At 35.3% G+C, this 18,858-nt stretch overlaps 2 protein-coding genes across 2 annotated transcripts; both read left to right on the top strand.

The window, feature by feature from the left end:
• Positions 1-963: 963 nt before the first annotated feature.
• On the top strand, positions 964-6,153 carry LOC130997647 (thylakoid membrane protein TERC, chloroplastic). The gene is made up of 14 exons (XM_057923040.1): positions 964-1,264; positions 1,351-1,521; positions 2,119-2,258; positions 2,354-2,430; positions 2,777-2,864; positions 2,998-3,078; positions 3,228-3,284; positions 4,013-4,094; positions 4,580-4,629; positions 4,904-4,960; positions 5,052-5,130; positions 5,468-5,526; positions 5,701-5,758; positions 5,845-6,153. Exons 1-14 carry the CDS (start codon positions 1,120-1,122, stop codon positions 5,949-5,951), a joined length of 1,251 nt encoding a protein of 416 aa, XP_057779023.1. The 5' UTR covers positions 964-1,119; the 3' UTR covers positions 5,952-6,153.
• Positions 6,154-7,072: 919 nt separating this feature from the next.
• Positions 7,073-9,976, top strand: LOC130997665 (glutathione S-transferase L3-like). The gene is given in 11 exon segments (XM_057923074.1): positions 7,073-7,195; positions 7,408-7,482; positions 7,603-7,663; positions 8,282-8,368; positions 8,657-8,755; positions 8,838-8,878; positions 8,880-8,941; positions 9,026-9,105; positions 9,272-9,379; positions 9,632-9,712; positions 9,793-9,976. Coding segments are annotated over 11 exon segments (717 nt in total). The 5' UTR covers positions 7,073-7,184; the 3' UTR covers positions 9,805-9,976.
• The last annotated feature ends 8,882 nt before the right edge of the window (positions 9,977-18,858 follow it).

Consider the following 18,858-nt stretch of genomic DNA (forward strand, 5'->3'; position numbering starts at 1 on the left):
ATAATGATATATGAATGAATTTAAATTTCCAATCGATGGGATATGCGTCGGTTTTATCATGCACGAGTTTCCTTCTTATTAGGCTTTATGTCTATTACCAAAGAAATCTTTATTTTTAAAAAAATTCACCCTTAGATGAAGGCGATTCTTGGGCAAAGTAGATATATTGGAAATCATCCAAATTTAATTGATTGGTGGAATAAGAGGTGGGTTGTTTTGGAAAAGATATAAATATATTGAAATCATAATTTAATCATCCAAATTCAAGAGCACTCGCTCGGTCAAATAATGTTCAATTGGTATAAGAGGTGGGTTGTTTTGGAAAAGATATAAATATATGTTGGAATCATAATTTAATCATTCAAATTCAAGAGCACTCGCTCGGTCACACACATTATTTTCTTTTCAAACTAAGAGCACTCGCTCGGTCAAATAATGTCCAATTGACACACTTCTCAATTTGGTCAGAATTTAAAATTAATTCACAAGTTAAAATTTTCATCAAATTCGGTCAACATCAATGTTTTTTATTGGAAAAGCAAAAAAATACTTGACATGTGTAAGAAATTAAAATTGATATTGACATATATGTAGGACATAGAATGCTTAAATTTATAAGATGTGACATTTTTACTATAGAACTTAAGCTTTGGTGCATTTTAAATTTTCACTCTACTAAATTTATATAGATATTTTTCACTATTAACATAAAATAATATTCATTCTGTCCCGTGAACCTTAAGCAAATTTGAGCACTTTCTTTATATGACAAAATTTTTTTCCATTGTTTTTATCTATCACACTAAACTCATAAAATATCAATTTTTTAAAATTTGTATTGAAAAGAAATTGTTCAAGCTCTATTGAGTATAAAATATACACACATAAAATGATGTAATTTGAAGATATTAGGAAGAAAAATATTTAATTTATTCACATAAATTTGGCAATATGTGGTGCGGCACTGTGGTGGATAATGAACTAGCTGTCTAGCTCATTGGCGGCGGCCGTGTGATTCGCCCCACTCCACTCCATCACACCTCCACAAAACAACTGTTCTCTTCTTCCACTTAAACTAGAGAAAATAAAAAGGGTAAACAAAAACAAATTTCTGAAGCCATGAAATTGGCTTCCACAATGCACACCAATTCAATCCAAGTCCATTTCAATTTCGATTTCAATCTGCTTAAATCTTCCTCAGCCAATTGCCCTAAGAACGTCGCCAGTAGATTTATTCTTCGCCGCTCTCGCCCCCTTTTCTCAGGTTTAATCTTATGCATGCATTTTTATGTAAAATAATACTGGATGTTGTTGCTTTTGATTTTACCCTTTTTCTGGGAAATATTTCAGCTGGATGTGGTTGTGGTAGAAAGTACTACCATTCAACACCAGCGATCTCACAAGGTCTACTGAGCAGCAGGGCCCCAAGAAGAACACTTGGTGCGAATAAATATTCGACAGTTACTTGTGCAAGGAAGACCGAGCACGAGGAGCAAGCGTCTACTTCGCGAAATGATATAGGTGAATTTGTTGGGAGTGTGTGTGTGTGTGTGTGTGCTGATCTGCTTATCGAGCTATCCTGGTGATTAAATTATTGATTTGGCTTCGATGTAACTGCTGCAGTTTGTTTATCCTGTCAGATTTCATTGCGCTTGTTTTTCATTGTTGTTGTTGATAGTGTAGAATGTGGATTGTTGGGTTTTGATTGGATAACTAGAGTTATTGTTTCAAATAATCATGATAAATACAGGCTCTCTTGACTCTTGTATTAGTATATATATATGCATTATTATCATTGCTGTTACTCTGGCTGAATACTTATGGTAATTCAGTTTTGTTCTAGAATAGGAATGAACCGGAGAAAAATGATTATACACATCTTTTGCTGATAAACGTATTATAAAGCAGGAGAGTTGTGTGAATATAGAAGTGTCTCGATTCCTTTGTTTTACATGATTTATGGTGGCTTTGCTTGAAGCAATATGTTGCGGATCTTCATTACAAACTGAAAGACAATAGGTTGTAAATGCTATCTGAGGCTTTCATGGATGGAAGTGCATGCAGAAATGATGATGCTGATTTGTTTTTTTTTAACTGAAATAGTCCCATATATTGCAGCACATGAAGTATCTAGATATCAGTCATCCAATGGCGTCGGTGACCATGTGGACTCATGTGATGATGTCTCCCACACTGATGCTGAAGAAACAACTTCGAGGACTGATTATGCTTCGTCTCTAAGAACTGTGGGCTTGTGTGTAAGTGATTTCTGACTATAATTCTGGTCATGCTTAAGTTGACTTGTATTTGTGAGTAAGGTGAATTGAAGTCTATGTAGTAACCTTTGTTGTAGGTATTCTCGGCTGTGGTATTTGGTGTTGGTGTCGGTTTCAAAGATGGAGTTGGAAAGGCATCTGAGTTTTTTGCTGGGTATGATTACTGACCTTCTGGTGGCACACCTGTTCTTTTGGTTCTATGCATGTTCTTCACGTGGACAGTAATAAACATCCCTATTGTTCCCTTTTGATGTTCTATCATCTGTTTTACGTTTATGCCCCAAAGATGGCCTTCCAGTATGATAGCAGAGGGAATTTGACTGATATGGGAGTAGCTGAAAGTTTCATTATCCACGTGCATGCTTAGCTGAGTTGCTTTCCACTTTCAGAAGGACTGCACACCTTTTTTTATATCCTCAGTGTTTGAGTATAATTTCCCCATGCACAAATGTTGTATTTTTTGTGTTTATGCATTTTTGTTCATGCTTGACTATGTTTAGGTATCTGCTGGAGCAGAGTTTGTCTGTGGACAATCTGTTTGTATTTGTCCTAATATTCAAGTATTTCAGAGTGCCGATCAATTATCAGGTCTTGCATCACAGTCCTATTAAGACATTTGACCTGTTACATAATGTCATTTTCTTTAAAAGATAATTGGATTTTAGTATACTTACCTAGCTTTTGTGTTGGTTGATGATTCAATATGCTGACTGAAAATCAGAACCGCGTACTATCTTATGGTATTGCTGGTGCAGTAATCTTCCGATTGTCATTGATACTTCTCGGGACAGCAACACTTCAGGTCAATTGTCAACTTCAATGTATATGCATGCTAAAATGTAGATGACTACATGCATGAATAATGTATCAGTATCTCTATCCTCAATTTCATTAAAAAATTTACTTTCTGCTTTCTTCTAATTATGGAGTTGGTTTCTCTTGTTATTTTAGAGATTTGAAGCGGTTAATCTATTTCTGGCAGCAATACTCCTGTACTCCTCATTCAAGGTACCATCCCCTGTGATTTCATGTGACCACCATTGTGTCGTCATTCATGTTGCTTCTCTTTCACAAAATCAGCCCAAAATTGTTCGGCAATTAGAGATTGCATTTGACCATAATTATGGAAATAGAAGATGAACTTGAATTTATATAATTTGGAGCCGACCATGAAGAGAATTTACTTATTCCCTTCTCTGCTAGTCTGGCTTATTGTTTTACCTTTTGATACATTTGCATGAAATTCAGAAGGACTTTCTCCAGAAATTGTGAAGTTCTATGGTGAATAATCTGTAGTTCTGTTTGTTCTGTGCCTCAATGAAAAATCATAGGCTGATAATATTTTTTATCATGCTGCCATACTACTTTAAGTTACTTTAAGTAGCAGCAGCAAGATGGTCAAATCGACTTGATGGACATATATACATTTGTTTTTCGACCTTGCACAATGGCCACTCTATGGACCTCCCTGGAACCATTTCAACTAAAACAAAATCCACTGCATTTCATGAATAGCATGAAATTAGATTTCATTTTTTTTAATGATTCATACTTCTTACATGGCTATATGTAATTGCCTATCTTCTGCTTTCCTGCTGTACTAGCATGTTGTAGAATGGTTCCTGTGCTTAATCATATATCTCTTGGATTGTTTATATTATTAACATGACAAAAGTGGTCAGTCATTAGGTTTTATTGTTGCTGCTCTCTTATTCCGGTTATATTTATCTTATCAGCTATTTGGCGAGGATGCTGAAGATAGTGATCTTTCAGATAATTTCATTGTGAAGACATGCAAGAAGTTCATCCCTGTAACTTGTAATGTTCCTCATCTACTTTCCTTCCTCTTCTTCGGGAAAATCATCTCTCTTGAAAGCATGCAGGCAGCATGCTTGAAACTTGAGCTCACATTTTCATATCTGGGAGTGCTTTTTGTGCAGTTCCTTTTTTTATTTTTATTTTTGCCTGTTTTAACATGGATCACATATAAAGTTCAAATGTTGCTAAAGAAAGGGAAAAATTAATTAGAGGTGTAGGTTAGTTGAAAGATGACATTCTTGTTCTGGAGCTTGATTCCAGATCATGAAACTATGTTCCTGTCTTGCTTGCCTCGTATCATTTAGAAACTTACCATAGCTCGCTACTGGCATTTGGTTCTGATTCCATCATTTAACCTGTCCTCATCTTGTTTCTTGTTTGGCAGCTGAAACACTGCCTAGCCTTTATCTTGCACCATTTATCTATCCTTTCTTTTATTTTAATAAGTTAATGATTCTAACTCGTTCCACATTTCTAATCTGCAGCTGACTATGATGGAAATCGGTTTTTTACTATCCAGGATGGTATCTGGAAAGTAAGTTCTCAATTCACTATCTCACTGTAACTAATGTGACCTCACCTCATGTCGAGACATCTCTCCACTTGATGCTTGACTGGAATTTTGGGCAAAGGCCTTCTCTAATTTCAACCAAGTCTCTGGACACTCTCTTTCTGGATATTTCCAACTGCTGCAAAGGATCTAAAAGCCTCTATTATGCGCTTCACATCTTCATCATTTCATGTACATAAAATTTCTGTGAAATTGATTTCTAGCTTCGTTTCTAACAGGAGTCAAACATTTTGGGCAGGCTACACCTTTGCTTCTGACAGTCGCAGTTATTGAACTCAGCGACATTGCATTTGCTGTAGGTCTCCTATTCATCAACTATCTGAAAGGCACATTTGGAAGCTAAAAGATTACTGATGTATCATTGTCATATTTTTCTTTCTTCTCAGGTGGACTCTATACCAGCAGTTTTTGGTGTCACACGCGACCCCTTCATAGTTTTTTCATCTAATTTCTTTGCCATTTTAGGTACTTCTGTCTGTGTCTCTTTCTTATAGTTTCTACGTAGTATTCAAAAAACTCATGTTGTGGCGTTATTGACTATGTTGATTAAACCAGGAATTTGAGGTTTTCTTTTGAAACCTTAAAGTAAAATAATACTGTTATTGAAAATTAAGCTACATCCGTTTAGATGCCATATTAAAAATAAATTAGTTTTGATGTCCATATTTTTTCAGAACCATGATTACTTTTCCTGGATTAACTGACATACAAACCTGGTTTGAATGTGCAATGGTTCTTCTGCCTCAGTAATCTGGTTCTGGACACAGTACTAACTTTCTCGGAATTTTCTTCGGTTTTGTAGGTTTAAGGTCCTATTACAAACTCATCTCTGAAGGCATGGCAGATTTGGAGTATTTGCAGGTGAAATTTTGCGTGCTTGATTTAAGATTAGTTTCTTATGGTTTGAGGCTATACACTCTATGGTCATAGATTTCATTTTTGTTACCATGAAAAGTTTATAATGTGTCATTTGTTTGTCTTGATAAGCTACTTTTTCTACATACTAATGTGATTGCCACTATTTTGTCAAATCAGCCTGCTATCGGGGTGGTCCTAGGATTCATCGGGTGTAAAATGATACTAGAATTCTTCGGTGAGCATCTATGATTGAAATAAGCTATCAGCTCATGAAATATCTTTAGTCTAGTATAACGTGTGTATGTTCCATCTTCTCTCCAGGTTTGCATATATCTACTGAGGTTTCCCTTGGACTGGTGGCCACATCTCTCACGAGCGGCGTCTTGCTGAGCTTACTGAAGAAGTCAGACTCGAAAACAACAGACTGAATGAAGAACTCGAGAATCAGCGTATCTACATGGGGCACGTGCTGGTTCTATAACTTTTGCTGGATATTTGGTAAATCAGCAACAAAGACCTCATCAAGTTCTGTCTGTGATTTTTGCTCAATGTTAGGAATAATAAATTCAATAATGACGAGATGGGCTGAATCAATGAAGTTGTGGTTTCGCGTCTTACCACTTTAGTGCATTGCAAAAGTGTCTACAGGAATGATGTTCATTCATATTTTCAAACTTTATTTATCATTTCAAAAAGAAATGAAAAATTTTCCTGTAGACAACAAGGTTGGTCTCTTTTTAGTTGTATTGAACAGTGTTTCATTTGCACCGAAAATTTTCACATTTAATACCTAATGGGGTTCTCCCTTTAAAAAAAAGAATACTTGAATGGGTTGTGTTGATTTTTTCTGAGGTATTATATCGTTAATACTGGGTTGTGTTATCATTTTAATATGGTTCGTTACTTAACATAGAACACAAATAGTATATTCAATTAGACGTATACGTATTTCTTTTTTTAATTAAACCGAAAATACGTGTTAATCGTGGACTCTTCCAATATTTATTTACATAGTGTCACTGCGTTCAACAAAAACATGTCACTACTAATAAAATAATGTCATGTTTCAGTTTTACTACTAATTGAATTTGATTACTCCCTCTGCCTCCGTCTCAAAGGGAGAATAATATTATACCCCGCCCCTGCGTGATGTAATCATCAATATTATGTTGTGAGTGTCACTGGCCTGAATTGCGTCTTAATACATTCATAATCATATGAGCTCTGAACTATCACGATAGTGCCACAAGGTCCAAGTCTCTCATTTTAATATGCTGCCGCGTGCCAATACTCCTTCCGTCCGTCAAAAATAGACCACTTTGGCTGTGCACGAGATTTAATAAAATTTGTGATAATTTTGATGTAGTGGAGAAATGGTCCCACCACTTTATGATATGTGTGGTTGAGATTGAATTTGGAGTGATTTTTTTTTGTAAATAAAAAGTGTTTGTAAGGATAAAAGATTAAAGTGGATGATCTATAAAAGGAAAATTGTATACTTTTTGCGGACGCCCGATATAGTAAAAGTGGTCCACTTTTGGCGGACGAGTAACATTTATTACGTCATCAATGACGAAATCATGAACAGCCCCCAGGTTCGATCTCTATAAGTAAGGGTTCACACATCATCACTCTGCCATTCGCAAATTCTGGAATCAACCATGGCTGCGACGTAATCTCTCTCTCTCTACTACTGTATTGGAAAGTTGTACGAATTGCTTATTATTTCAATAATTAGGCTGTTAATTTAATGCCTTTTTGCCTGACCTTTGGTGTACCTTTATTGCTATCATCAAATCAATTATGTATAGTTTTTTTGTGCTCAATCAGTAGTTAGCTGCAGTAATCCAGAAAGTAGTAGTTTTGATGGTTTGCAATTGGCAGTTATGTTGAAGAAGTGCTTCCTCCGGTGTTGGATTCTACTTCAGAACCTCCTCCTCTCTTTGATGGAACTACTAGGTTATACTCTAACCTCCCTCCTTTTTACACACACACTTCTCTCTTGTCTTGGCTTTTGTGATTTGTGAATATAGTGTATAATCGGGGAAATTATGTGAAGCTCGCTTTTCGATTTTGTAGGCTGTATGTCAATTACCAGTGCCCATTTGCGCAGCGTGTATGGATCGTCAGGAACTATAAGGTTTTTTCTTGGATCATAGTTTCTCTTTGCTCTTCTTCTAGTGTCTTTTACTTCTCTCTCGTCAGCTCTTTGCTATAAATGAGTCGAGCTACTTCCATTTTGATGCAAAAAGAACTTAATGTTTAACGAGCCTCCTTGTTGTAAACGAGTCAAGATCGTTGATATATTATTTAATTAGTTGAAAACCATTATTTTTATTTTATTTTATCTAACGTGTACTTTTATATTTGGGTTAAGTATCAAATACACCCTTAACATAAAGGCCCTTATCACCTATAGATTCCTATAGTTGAAGTTGGTCCAATTAAACCCCTGAAGTCCTTAATTTCGTGCAATTAGCCCCTCCGACTTAACGGCCGTTTAAGTTTGAGACTGACAATATTCCTCTCAGTTGATTTAGTTACACCCACAACTGTGAGTATAGAGTGCCATGAAGCTTTTAAGATTCTATCTTTGAAGTTAGCTCAAACTATTGCACTTGGGGTAACTAAAATTTGGAAATGATGGTTTGCATTCAATATGGCATGACTTTGAATTCATTTTTATTTCTTCAGTTATTTACTGGATTATTTTTCTATTCTCAATGTTGAGTTTAACCTAGTGCTACAAAATATCCAGGGCTTACAGGACGAGATAAAACTGGTCCCAATTGACCTTCAAAACAGGCCTGCTTGGTACAAGGAGAAAGTATATCCCCAAAATAAGGTGTGTATTCTTGGAAATTATGTGGATTGCATCTACACGTCGGAATCTCGAGTGATTTGTTTCATCCCTTCTTAGTGTCTGAATAATCAAATACAGATGTTGCTCAACTTGATGGATTGGAAATCGCCATTTCCACATCAGCCACTATTATGTGTGTGCTTGTAATTTCCATCACTATTGTAGATGAAGATGATTTTTAACTATATAGCCAGATAAAAATGAATTTGTAACTTAGTAAACAAACAAAATGCTCAACCTTGCCTATCTTCTACTCTTGTTCTTCTATAGGTGCCTTCGTTGGAGCACAATGGCAAAATTATTGGGGAGAGTCTGGATTTGGTAAAATATATAGATACCAACTTCAAAGGACCATCTCTATTACCTGATGTAAGGATACCTATTCGAATCCACATTTATTTGCTAATAAAGTAGCTCCGTCAAATTATTTATGCTAATCATGTTTACTTAGGATCCAGCTAAGAAGAAATTTGCTGAGGAGTTGATTGCCTACGCAGGATACATTTATAAATAATGTATTTGCGTCATTCAGAGGAGACCCTGCGAAGCAAGCAGGTAACTTGGCTGCCTCTGCTCAACATTAGAAGAATCTGCACAATGTAAATTGTGATGCTATTCGGCTCAAACTTGATGTATCAGGTTCTGAATTTGATTACTTGGAAACTGCACTCCATAAGTTTGAGGAGGATGGACCTTTCTTCCTCGGTCAGTTTAGCCAAGTAAGTGATGCACTCTGGGGTTTTGCCTTTTGAAAGAGAATGAAGAATGATACAATGAACTGCGTTTTGAGATTTTCATTAAGCCCAGGCTTGATGCACTTCCTTTAATTCTCAGATTTACGTGTGTACATTGACTTTATTCTGATTATTGTGTTGCTCTCTGTAGGTAGATGTTGTCTATGTTCCATTTGTTGAGAGAATTCAGCCCTTTCTCTACGAAGTGTGGAAATATGATATTACATCAGGGAGGCCAAAATTAGCCAAATGGATTGAGGTACTTGATTCATCATCGGTTGTTAATGGATTGATATTATCAAAGTCCTTATGAAGTGTTTCTCAATTAAAGAAAACAATTCAGAATGCTCGTTGTTCGTGGTCCTTGTTTTGGGAATTAGTTGTTTGTGTTCCTATAACTGCTTTTCTGCTCTGTTCTGGATGAAGTTCTAATTGTGTTGGCCTCTTTATAATTTCCGTAGCAAATGACTGGACATATACATATTCTAATGTCTGAAATTACTGTGTCCAGGAAATAAATAAGATTGATGCTTACAAGCCAACGAAAGCTGATCCTCAGCTTATTGTGCAAAAATATAAAAGCATGTTTCTGGTAAATTTACAATGCAGCTTCACATTTGCCTTTTCTGTGGTTATTTGTCAACTTTTTAATGCGCATTTTCTCATTTGCAGGGTCAAAAGTGAACGATGCTTAGAGAGAGAGAGAGAGAGCACATAGGTTTCATGTTATGGTGCCAGATGTTGTTTTAATAACGTAAATAAGATCCCAACTTGTATTTCTATGCTCAGAATTTGTAATAAAGTGCTCCTCTTGTTTGTGATTGGAATAATTTATTTATATTTTGAACCACTAAAATATATACTTGGTCTTTTATTTGTTTCTTCTAAATCGTAGTAGTTGATATTTGGTGTACTTATTTTCAGTTTGGTATCAATCCTAGTTGTAAGTAGAAGTGTTCACGGTTCCGATTTGAAATGGCCCGGAATTGTTGGTTTACCGTTCGGCGGATATGGAACTGAAACTGGCCCCATTGGTTACACGCTTCACTGTTGATTCATAATTTTGAATTATATTTTTATTTTATTATAGATAATATAATTAAAAATAAAGTAAAACGTCATTAATGGAGTATAGTCCTTATCAAGAGATATGATGGATTAGGGACGGAGATAGGCAATCAATTTGAAATTCATTTTGAATGTGGTTGGATTATCTCTCTTTATGTCTCTCTTGACCAATGAAATTTGCAGACATAAATATAAGAGTAGGTCTTGGGTGAAATTAGTTTCGCCTAAGAGACGGGTCTAACCCGATCCGATCCTCCACGTGGTAAGAGATGAGTGGTCGAGGGCTCGGGGACTGAGCTGAGTGTGCGTCAGCGGGTGGCTAGCAGAGCAGCACCACAGGCGCGGTGCAAAGAGCGCACCGACTGGAAAAAGGGGTGGCGGGGGTGCACTGGCTGGAAGGAGAGGCGGCACGAGCGTGGGGCTTGGGGTGTGGCGGCGGTGTGAATGGCGGAGGCAGAGAACTTATAATTATTTGGTCAAGTAATTATTGTCGCAACAAAAAGTAATTATTGATATGAAGAAAAGTAATATTTCAAAATATGAATATTTTGAAGTAATTATTGATGTGATGAAAAGTAATAATCGACATGAAGAAAAGTAATATTTTTAAACGTTATTTTTTTTTAATAACAATTGTTATTTCTATTCACGATAAATTGTATTTTTACTTACTCAGATTTGACCTACGCTTTGCTCCTACCTGACCCGCGCCCTGCCCCTACACGACCTGCTTCCTGCCCTTACTTAGACCCATGTCATAGATGAGACCAGTTGTACAAGAATTTTTGCATCCATACAAACACATATTTGTTGCTCCAAGATAATCCAAATAGCAAATATGTGCTCTAACTGCCAATGAAAATGACAATTATGAAAAATACAAGCACAATAACACTTGAAAGTATATGCAAGAATATGACAGATGTACTACTAAGGGTGTGTTTAGTATGGCTTATAAGGTCACATAGCAAAGTTATCTAACTTTATCTCGTTGTTTGGTAGCCTAGATTACAAAATCTGAAGGTCCGTGTGTTGAGCTCGGCCCATCACAAAAATACTGCTCACCTTTGGGAAATGTATTCTTCCTCCAGCATCGATTATGTTTTCTGTATTGAACAGTGATCCCTAGTATTTTGTCTGATTTCAAATTTACTCCCTTTCAATCTTTAAAATTGAGAAGAAGGCAACAATTCATTATGTAAGAATCAAAAGAAGATGGAATTTGGAGAAGGGGATATTTTCTTTCGGGGAAAGGGGGTGTTGCAAGAATTGCGCGGTGGGACATATACACACGGTTAACGAATATGCAATGGATCCCAAAATTTTCTTTTCCCAAATTTTTAAAATTTTTGGGGATTTCAAAGTTATTATCTTAATCTTAAAAATATTTGTAACAAAGATTTCGTATTTGGTTTGAACCCCTCAGTTTCCATATGATCTAATCTATCTATTACATATAAGGATATATTTGAAAGCACATAGCTATTTCCATATGATCTCATATATCTATCTATATAAAGATACATATAATTTTAGAGCCCACAATTATTCTCTATCCTATGTGACACTCTCTCAAATCTGCATTTTAATTTATCTAATTCTGCATTCTGCATTTTACGCCTCAATTCTCAAGCTTTGCAAATCTACTTTAAACAATCACCGTTACAAAATTAGATTAGCAATTCCTTCTCAAATCTTTCTCCATCCGTGTGCAAATCTCATGCTCAATCACCATTACAAAATTAGATTAGCAATTGAGAAGCAGATCCTTCTCAAATCTCTCTCCATCCCCTTGCAAATCGTTCTCACATCCAATCTCCCGATCCTTCTCAAATCTCTCTCCATCCGTTTGCAAATCGTTCTCAAATCTCATCCTCCATCGTCTGCAAATCCTTAGCACAACAATTTCCTCTCCCGCCGTCTGCAAATCCTTAACACAACAACTCCCTCTCCTGCCGTCTGCAAATCCTTATGACAACGAATGATCTGCTAATGTCTATCCATCGCGTCCCTCCGGCTTGAGGAAAACAACCATTTGTCAATCCATAGGCCAACATTTCATATTATTTTTTTAAACCATTGGATCTCAATGATTGCCCCTCTCAAATTTTCTGCTATTCATGTTCTTATTCAAAGTTATGTAAATCTTTAGAAGCAAGAATTTGAAGTAGCCGTATGAGTTTTGAAAATTTGCTTCTCTTTGTATCAGCGATCTGAATTTTTAGAGAAATAATACGAATTTGCTAAGGAGATGTATTTTGATATACTTCTTGATTTCATTTATCATTATTTTTTGCTTGAGCAAAAATGTTCTTCTAGATTGATGATTATGGATTATTGATGAGAACTCTGTAACATTATGTTTCATAACTTTTCAAACTTCGAAGAGTAGGAACTATTTATTCACAATGAATCAAGAAGCATAACAAAATAATAGTTAAGTACTTTAGTAATTTTGCTGGCATATATGAATAAGACACTTCTAATAACTGGATCCTTACAGTATTTAATATGATGTTATCTTTATTTCTCTCTCCACCCCTAAGGTTATCGCTTCGCAAGGCCTACTATTCACATATTAAAAGGAAACACAATGAATGAAAAAAATAAAATGGGCAAATATAAGTAAATCAAAGTTTAGTCAAAATAAGTAAAACTATGGACAGGTCCTCTAACTTCTCATAGGAGTTCATACCCACCAATTATGTAACTGACTCCCAATGTAATTCGTGTGATTAGATCATCTAACTGTGCATTCCATACCACATACATTAACTGTGAATTTTAATCTTCAAATGAGTACTTATTATAAACATTATTTTTATTAAATATTTCACAGAGTTCAATATTTAATAGTTTCAGTTTAACATGAGATTCTAAACACCAATTTTTTTTAATATATATTTACATGGGGAAATAAATTGCTATATATTTTCACCTAAAAAATATACAGCATTCGAATACATATGAAAGTTAGATAATACTCCCTCCGTCCACCAATTAAAACCCCATTTGAGGGTGGGCACGGAGACTAAGAAAGCTGAAAAAGGTGTTGTGGGTGAAATATAAGGGTAGTTGACTAAAGTGATAAAGTAGTTGACTAAAGTATTAAAGGTACTGTGTGGTGGGTCCACTAGTGATAAAGTGTAATAAATATAGAATATAAAAATGATAAAGTTGTTGTAATGTGGGTCCATTAGTGGCAAATGGTAGTAAATATAGGAAAAGAAGAAGAGTAAAAGAGTACAAAAAGCACAATAAGGCTTTAATTGGTGGACAAAAATTTAAGTGCAAGTAGGGCTTTAATTCGTGGACAGAGGGAGTAAGTCATTTTTAGCATTCTCAATTCATAAAGCCAACTTTTCATATACTAAAAGGACACATAATGAATGACCATCAATGATGTATATTAAATACAGCGAACTCATGCGAAATAAGGAAAATATACTAACCCAACAAACCATCTTCATGCACGACCAATCACGAATTATTGGATTGACTACGTCTTTGTTGAATTCAGCAAGCAACAAATAGATAAGTGCATTAATATGCTGCAAATATAAGTTAATATTAAATTTCAGGATAATAAATTATAGAGTAATACATAAATTATATGATTCTTACCTCACTCTCTAGCCATCCGTTTGGTTGTAAGATAACATCAACACACTCATGGTCTGCGACACGCAACATTTTTATTGGAAACCTCCAATCATATCGCCTAAAAGTTTAAAGCATTGATAAACAAGTTAACATGAAACATTGAAATTACAAAATAATTAATAGTCTTTGCGAAAGTAAAAATATAATTTCTTACCGATCACCGCCAGAAGCTGCCTTTTGCCATTGAAGGAAAAGATTGAGCTTCGCATAGTTGAAATCAAAGTCTGAAGGATCAAATTGGGTGTCATCCGTTGATGTTTTCTCTGCCCTACCAATGGTATAGGATGTTGAGCATCCCAAATTCAGGGAAGACAGCAAGTCTGCGGCATAGGCAGAGAGGTTCTCGCGATTTCTCACCGTGGTCTTCAATGTTTGTCCAAAACAACTTGTAGTCCGTGGTAAGAAGGATGTATCTTTATGACCTTCAGGTTTGGTCCTCTCATCACCATCAATCGATGACTTCTTCAACGGATTATCAGTTAAAGGAACCGGCTTCACAGGCGGCTGATAATTAGAATCGTTGCCGGCCAAGGGATCTTCAAGGAACCAGTCATTACAGCACCATCCAGTGTTTGAACCCTTGTGTGGATCTCATTTTTTTACCCAAAAATGGGTCTTCAAGATTCTGAAATGTTGATGATTCGCCGTAAACCACAACAACATCTTCAGTACTTTTCAGTTGTTCCCGTTCGTGAACTGGGATTCTGTTATCTCCATTGCATTTTGAGATGACTGCTTACCTGGTTGTTAAAGTAACCTCGAATACTCTCTAGCACCACCTCGTGTAGAGTCGAATTCCGAGTCTCAACTTTGCATCTAGCTTCTCTAATTTCTCATCTAACTTTTCAACTTTGGCCATCAACTCCATCAGCAGTATGACAAAGGCCTGCTATACAAAGAACAAAATGAATTAGAAAACAATCAACCTAATGTCATCCACAAACATGCAATCAAACTTACATTGCTATTATTCTTCGCATTCGCCTCTTTGACCGATAAATTGAATTTTTTCACAGTATTTATAGATAAGGCCGGGCTAGATGGGGCATTTTCAACATAATCATCCACACGATTCAACTTCTTTGATTATATTTCCGGCGTTTTGCCAACCAAACGCCTAGAACGGCGGGGATCTCCAGTTAACACCTTCTTTCACCAACATTTCCTTTAGAATACTTCAGGATGTTGTCCTTTATTTCCTCCGTTATTTCAACTACCTCAATGTCATCGTATGTTAGACGTCTCTTTCTACTCAAACTCTTTGAATTAAAAACAGGAGTAGGTGAAGCGGGATAAACAGTTGAAGGAATACCGAGCTGCTCCATCATTTCATATTCCTTGGGTGACACGATGATTGGAACCTAAATCAATAAACAACTTTTTCAATAAGAAACAAATATTATATAAATCAATTGAAATGTGAATATTCTTAAATTGCAACCTACCGGATCACTTCCTGAACTAGGTAAAAAATAACGCCAGAGGTCATCGAAGTAAAACCTAGTTTCAGCGGACTAGCGTTGCATTATGGGAATACGGTACTCGTGCTCCATTACTCGCTTACCACAAAAGGCAGCCAACGAGGGCATAATCTCATATGCCCAAGCTTGTAATGCATACACAAAACCATAAGCTTCAACCGTCAATTTATTTTCATTTGTTTCACGTTTCAAAAGAAGTTTTCTCGCATTATATGTACGCGGAACCAAGAAATCATACGCTATTCTTCCCCAAGGATATCGAAGAAACCTATCAAGGTCATCCATTAGATGAATATAATGTAGATCAATGTTCTTCTGCGTCTTATCCTTCAAAACTAACAGCCCATAGACAACATACAAATACCCCAACTTCAGACTTGTTTCTGAAGTACCACCTATCTGTTTGCATTCTTTAATGAATCTATTCTCAATGCTAATTAGACGCAAATACCGTTGACCACCAAAAACTATTTCGTGGTAAGACGATCGTTCGGGGAGAGTAATAATGCCATTGAACTGTAGGCCAGTCATTATGGAAAAATCAGCGGGTCCAAATTCAATTAGATGATTACCGATTCGGTATTGGAGTACCAACCTTTTGACAGAGCCACTAACCAAATGCCGACATAACATTATATAGTTGACCCTGGAACTCAAAATCTTTGATCTCAAACAAAGAACCAAAGCAAGAACGACAAACATGACTAAAGTTTTCAGCGGAAAGATATTTTTGTATCAAGTTTAGATACCAAAGGTGACATCTCACAGAGACAAGAGCACCTAACCATATTAAGAAAAAATAAGTTTAAATATAACAAGATAAAAGAATGTATCTACAAAATTAACTACAATAAACATGTAAAATTTAACTGAACCTTTTAAAATTTAGCCCCACGTGTTGGGCCATTATTTTCATTAAACACAAAAGACAAAAACCAAATAATAAACATATCTACGTTTCCTGGTTTCACATTTCTAGGGTTAATTGGAATTTTCAAACATGAAAAACCACAAAACTCAACATGTTCAAATTCACAATCCTCAAGGACACTACAACATTAACAATCCTAGAAACACAAACATATTCAAACAAACTACAACAAAGTTGTCATTTTCATCACATAAAAGTAAAAACCAGAAGATTAAATAAGAGGAAATGAAACACAACACTAAAAAAAGTACTGAAACACGAACCTCTGTGGTTCATGGCTACGGGTTCTCCACACCAAAGATTGCTTCTCAAAAACTACAATTTCTACCTCAGTTTCAGCTTCAGTCACGCCTAACACCGGAATTCGTTTGCTTCTGCAAAGGGACGAACGGTTGCCAACTAAATGGGGAGCTTGCTCCTCTGATAGAATAGATAAATGAAGTATACCATTAGCCAGCTTTGCTAAACCATAGAGGTGGGCATTATCGACCAAAAAGGACGAAGCCATTGGAAACAAGGCAAAACAAAAGGGCAAAGCCGTAAAGTCAAAAAATCAACTCAGAAATTGTGATCGGGAACCGTGAAAATCACATCCCTAGCATTTCTGTAAGTTTCGAATCATAAGAACTCAGAAAATTTTCAGCTAGAAAAACCATCAAAAAATAACAATTCAAACTTCATTATAATGGAACCAAAAGATGAATTCAAGTGATTGACATAAACTAAGAACATATCAAAATTTCATCAAATTCTAAGACAATTTCATAAAAATTTCGCTTGAATTCGATACAATTCGATATCGTATTCAACCCATTCGAAATCATCATTTTCTACGGGAACCCTAGTGGACGGAAACCGAGGAACACAATTAGACTAAGGGAACCGGCTATAGGCTGGTTTTTGGTAGAAGAAAAATCGATTTAAGGTGGTGGACATGTGGGTTCACTTACAAATAGTTAGTGACACGTGTCGCAATCCTAAGGGTGATCCTTACTAAGGGTATCCTAGCATGGACTTTACCGTCTTCAAGCTAGAAGTATATGTTGTCAACATCAACACCTAATCAACTAAGTCGTTTGCTGAGTAATTTATTGTGCAACATTAATGAGTTGTACATACAACATTGTAAAAATGACGTTTTGAATAATGCGTCCGCTTATTACCACGAGTTATGCATGTATCTAAGTTTCAGCCCTTTCAGAGTGTTAATAGATTGATACTGTCTAAAGTTATCAACACGAACAATGTCTAAATATTTTGGGATTGAACAATATTTTATCCTATAGATACTTTGGAATTATGAATAAATGAGTTACTTTTAACTTTGCTTACATATACATTGATATTTTTTTTATTATTATTTTACATCTAGATATTGAATGAACAAGTTTTGTTCACACTTTTGCTACTTTTTACTACTCCCTCCGTCCCAAACGAAATGTCCCATTTCTTTTCGGCACGGAGATTAAGAAATGTGTATAAAGTAGATAAAGTGGATTGGTGAAAATTATTTAATATTAAGTATAGAGAGAGTGTATTGCCAAAAAAGGAAACAAGACATTTCATTTGGGACAGCCCAAAAAGGAAAACAGGACATTTCGTTTGGGACGGAGGGAGTATTTCACATCTACATACATGTTATACACACAGTATATGAAAATAATATTCAATATGAAATCTAAATGATCTTTTATGATAAGATGATTATTCAACTTGACTAAAGTTATTTATTAATTACTAGCTTCAATATTGACGATTATGAACATGTCACAAATAATTCAGAAAATTGTGAATAGATTATGAGCAATATCAGAGAATACATATACATTAACACGAACATTGTATCTGAGGTCATGAATAGAATATGTACAAATAATAAATAGTGCACACGATAACATGAATAATTGCGTGGTAAACACTACTACATAAATAGTATATATGCGAGGATGAACAAACTAATACACAAACAAAAATGTACAAGTGTATTAAAATTCAGCAAATACTACTAATACATGAGTGAATTATACGTATTACATTGCATTCGCTAATTTCATATGGGATTTTTCTAAAATTTGCGTGAAGGTTGTATATTTGATTTTAATTAGAGGCATGTGTTTGACAATTCACATTGATATTCGACGACTACAGTATCTATTATTTTTTTAAATCTCTGTCAAAGATTATAAAGTTTTTACAAAAAATATTTCTTTTATGCCAAAAAGTTCAAGTACTTGAACATGAACCTACAAAAAGTATCATGCATTCTAATATAAAAAAAATATCCAAACAATGAAACTAACAAATAAGAAAAAAAAAATAGTATTAGACTAAAAAAAATATAAATCGTATAGGTTACAAGAAAATATTGAATGAATATGAGATCAATAAATGAAATTTTTGTATTTAATTTTTGAATGGTTTTTCAAAATATTTGGTAGACCAATACAAATCTTTAATCGTGGATTAGGGGGTGATTGAATGATGATTTGGTTCAAATTCCAACTTCCATAAATAAAAGATACTATGTTATTGCATGAATTTAGGAACTGTGCGGTTACACAAAATGATAAATTTACTTAATTATCCTCTTACTCG

Source organism: Salvia miltiorrhiza, chromosome 8 (genome assembly GCF_028751815.1).
Source record: "Salvia miltiorrhiza cultivar Shanhuang (shh) chromosome 8, IMPLAD_Smil_shh, whole genome shotgun sequence".
Classification (NCBI taxonomy): domain Eukaryota; kingdom Viridiplantae; phylum Streptophyta; class Magnoliopsida; order Lamiales; family Lamiaceae; genus Salvia; species Salvia miltiorrhiza.